The following is a 3,621-nucleotide window of genomic DNA, read 5'->3' as shown; positions in this document are numbered from 1 at the left end:
GTTGTGATCCACTATGTGGCTGCTGGGAATTGAAGTCAGGACCCCTGGAAGGGCAGCTAATGTTCTTAGACTCTGAGTGATCGCTCCAGCCCCTCCTTCTGTTTTAAGCACACCGGTCTTCTAAATCCTCACTTGTTTTCAGATTCCTTAAAGCACTTAGACTCCTTCATTTTCTTGTGAATTTACTTCTTCAGTTGTGCTCTGACTCTACCACCAGAGGGGTTGGTTTGTCACCAGACACCCAGTATCCAGCCCAACAGGTACTCACTCAATGGGTTTCTGAATAAAAAAACGCTGTTGATGCTTCTGGCTGTTGAGCCTGCTTTTTTGCCATCTGCCCCCACCATCTCCAGCCCCACCCCGAGCAACCCAAACACATAGGAATTGAACTTCAGTAAAGAGGAGGAAAGGGCACGTCTGGGGGACTTACAGCATTCGAGTTCCCTCCAACTTGCATGCATCGAAGCTGAAACCAAGACCAGTTCGAATCCAGCTCTGTGGATCTGGAAAGAAACAAGATGCCACAGTGTGAAAACTTCCCTTCTCTGGCATCAAACTGCTAACGAACCTTTCATAACATTTCCTAGAGCACTGGGATTTGGAACCTCTGTGCAGCCAAGCCAAGTACCTGTATCCTCACCCGGCAGGCAAAGGCATGAGAACTGTAAGTTAGAGCCTTGCCAAAGTTCCATGTGAACCTATTTCAAAGACCACAAAGGGTGGGACTGGTGGCTGCTATTGTGGGTGCTTTACCTGTATGTGTGTCTGTACAGCCCGGTCCTTCAGAGGCCCGAAGACAGAGTCTGATCCCCTAAAGTTACACACAGTTATGAGCCTCCACATGGGTGCTAGGGAGCCAAACCTAGGTCCTCTGGAAGAGCAGCAAGGACTCTTAGCCACTGAGCCATCTCTCCAACCCCTTTAAGCGGGGGTATTTAATTAAGTTAACAAATTCCCTCAGAACCCTGGATTCCCACAACAAAAGGTTCTGATTGTGGAGGCCTGTGCATGCGCCATAGGAGCTTTGGGCAGTGCCCACTCCAATAGGAAGAACTGCTGCCCAGCAGAGAGTCCTGTGAAAGCTGAGTGCTGAGAAAAAAGTGCTCTTGCTAACCAATGGAGTAACAGGAAGGTGGCCTATGAGGTAAGGAAACAGTGGCCTCCCTCGCACTTCACTAGTGGCTACCCAACACAGCACTTCTGTAAGTAGAGTGTTTAAGTAGATTTTGGCCGAATGAATGCTGACTTCCCATAGTCAGCAGTGCAGAGGGAAGAAAGTATGTGGTGAACGGTGTGGACTGTGGTAGGTCATTTGTTTCCAGTGTGTGAGGGTTCTTCCTTCAAGGCCACGTGTCCCCTTCCATGCTGGTGTCGTGCTAAGGCTCTTTGCTTTTCCTTGAGAGGCACAAAGCTGAGTCTGAGCTGAGGATGTGAACAGCACCGCCCTGGGTGCTGGGCGGGGTCAGGGCAATTCCAGCCACTGCTGAATTCTGGGCCCCAGGCATCATCAAGTCTGCTGTTTACACATACACTCCTATCTTGTTTCGCTGGATGCCCACCAAAGACAGGTTAGAAATTATTGGTCCTCGTAAAAATCACTACCTTGAAATTTAATCTAAAATCAAAAACTCCACTTGGTTAAATATACCAACCAGGACACACTGAAAGCTCCGACTGCTGGCGTGTGCTGGTGCTCATTCGTGTGCACGTGTGTGGCTGGCGGGGCGAGAAGGAGGAGGAAGGGAGGACCCAGAACAGGGGCTTCCATGTCTCACTTACATATGTGGGTGCTGCTTAAACCTTTTCCACTGAGCATCTGAATGTTTTCTTTTGAGCTGGGACATGAGGTTGCTTAGGATAGTCTTGGACTTGAGAGCTCAAGTGATGCCCTCAGCCTCCTTAGGGCTGGGTTCCTGGCATGTGCCACTCCACCAGGCTTGTAATGTCTTGTTTGTTTGCTTGTCTGATTTTTGAGACAGGGTCTTTTTATGTAGTCCTGGCAGGCCTGGACTTCACTATGTAGACCAGGTTGGCCTTACACTTGGCAGTGATTGTCCTGGGTAACATGTGCCCTGGATTTTCTCCTGTCCACAGCCTAGGCAGTTGTCCGTTGGCTCGGTACTTTTTAGTTGTTGTTTTTTGAGTCATCCATTAGTGTGTGACTCATGCAGTTACATTTATCTGACTTTGAAAAGGAACATGGCCCAGCGGATCTAGCTGCCCAGGTTCCAGGCTCCAGGCCAGTCCTCCTCCTACCTGATTTCCTGTAACTGTGTATGTGGGTATATGCCTTAGAGGTGAGCAAGAGAACAGGCCAGATGATAAGGAAGGGACCTGGGAAGGAGAAAAGGACAGAACAGCCCCAAGCAGAAGTGTGCTTCCTTTGCTCTAGACAGGGTGTGGCATTGTATCTGAACAGCTAATGACAAATCTGGGAAAAACATTTTCAAACGTAAATCTGGAAGCTGGGAGAGGGATGATGGTGTTGGTGTCTGTAATCCTAGTGCTTCAGGAGGCTGAGGAAGGAAGATCTCTAGTTCAAGGCCAGCCTAGGCAGTGTACAGAGTGAGTTCAAGGTCAGTCTGGGAAAAGTATAAAAGCCTGTCCCAAGAAGTGCGGAGGCTGAGGATCCAGCTCAGTGGAAGAACAGCTGCCTAGCATTCACTGGTGTGGCACTGGATGCATCCAAGTTCCTTGGTTCTGTCCAAAGGGGGCTCACACACTGACAAAAACACACACACGAACTTATACACTTAGCTATTTTCACAAACAAAAATTAACTCATGCCTTTAATTCCAGCACTTGGGAGTTTGAGGTCAGTCTGGTCTACAGAGATAATTGTAGGAATAGCCAGGGCTAGATAGTGAGACCCTGTCTAAAAAACAAAAAGAAAACTCAAAAGTGTCAAAAACATAAATGTAAGACTTGAAACTATAAAACTATGGGGAACTATAAAACTAAATTATAAAACTAAGACTATGGCAAAAAAACAGGAGCTCTGTGGGCTCGGTTCTCGTTCTTTGAGGAGGATTTGAAAGGCACACACTATCTGGACGTCAAAGTTTCGAACAGGTGTATCAGAAAACAGAGTAGAGTCATCATCCATCAAATGGGAGGAAATTCTCAAATCATTTCTGTTATAGGGGTCAATATATAGCAAACAAAAAGAAGTCTGAAAACTCAACACAACAAACAACTCAATCCAAATCAGGCAAGAACTTGAACAGAAAGTCTTCTAAGAAGATACACAGATGGGCACAGTGCACAAGAAGACACTGGGCGCTATCACTGGGGAATTCACATCACAGCCGATGGCTGTTAATAGAAATGAAGAAAGAGGGAAGGAGGGAGGGAGGGAAGGAGGAAGGGAGGGAGGGGGGGAAGGAAGGGAGGGAGGGCTGGCCTGGGGTCTAACTCAGCAGCACAACACCTGTGCAGCATGCATGAGGCCCCAGTTTAGTCCCTGGCACCACAGAAAAGACAAAAGGGCAGGATCAGGAGGCTGAGGACCAGGAAGAAGAATAGAGACAGAAGCCGGGCGATGGTGGCGCACGCCTTTAATCCCAGCACTCGGGAGGCAGAGGCAGGCGGATCTCTGTGAGTTCGAGACCAGCCTGGTCT

The 3,621-nt window shown here is 48.2% G+C and overlaps 1 protein-coding gene across 2 annotated transcripts in view; it reads right to left on the bottom strand.

Moving 5' to 3' along the window:
- Arfgap3 (ADP ribosylation factor GTPase activating protein 3) overlaps positions 1 to 3,621 on the bottom strand; it is a 51,860-nt gene that overhangs the window by 38,583 nt on the left and 9,656 nt on the right. For both annotated transcript variants that reach the window (XM_013348896.2, XM_005354444.2), the window contains exon 3: positions 431 to 503. In XM_013348896.2, the coding sequence (XP_013204350.1) occupies positions 431 to 503 (73 nt within the window). The remainder of the gene's footprint in view (positions 1 to 430; positions 504 to 3,621) is intronic.

Source organism: Microtus ochrogaster, chromosome 15, assembly GCF_000317375.1.
Source record: "Microtus ochrogaster isolate Prairie Vole_2 chromosome 15, MicOch1.0, whole genome shotgun sequence".
Taxonomy (NCBI): Eukaryota; Metazoa; Chordata; class Mammalia; order Rodentia; family Cricetidae; genus Microtus; species Microtus ochrogaster.
The sequence above is the reverse complement of the archived record's forward strand: the minus strand, read 5'-3'. Positions and strand labels throughout refer to the sequence as shown.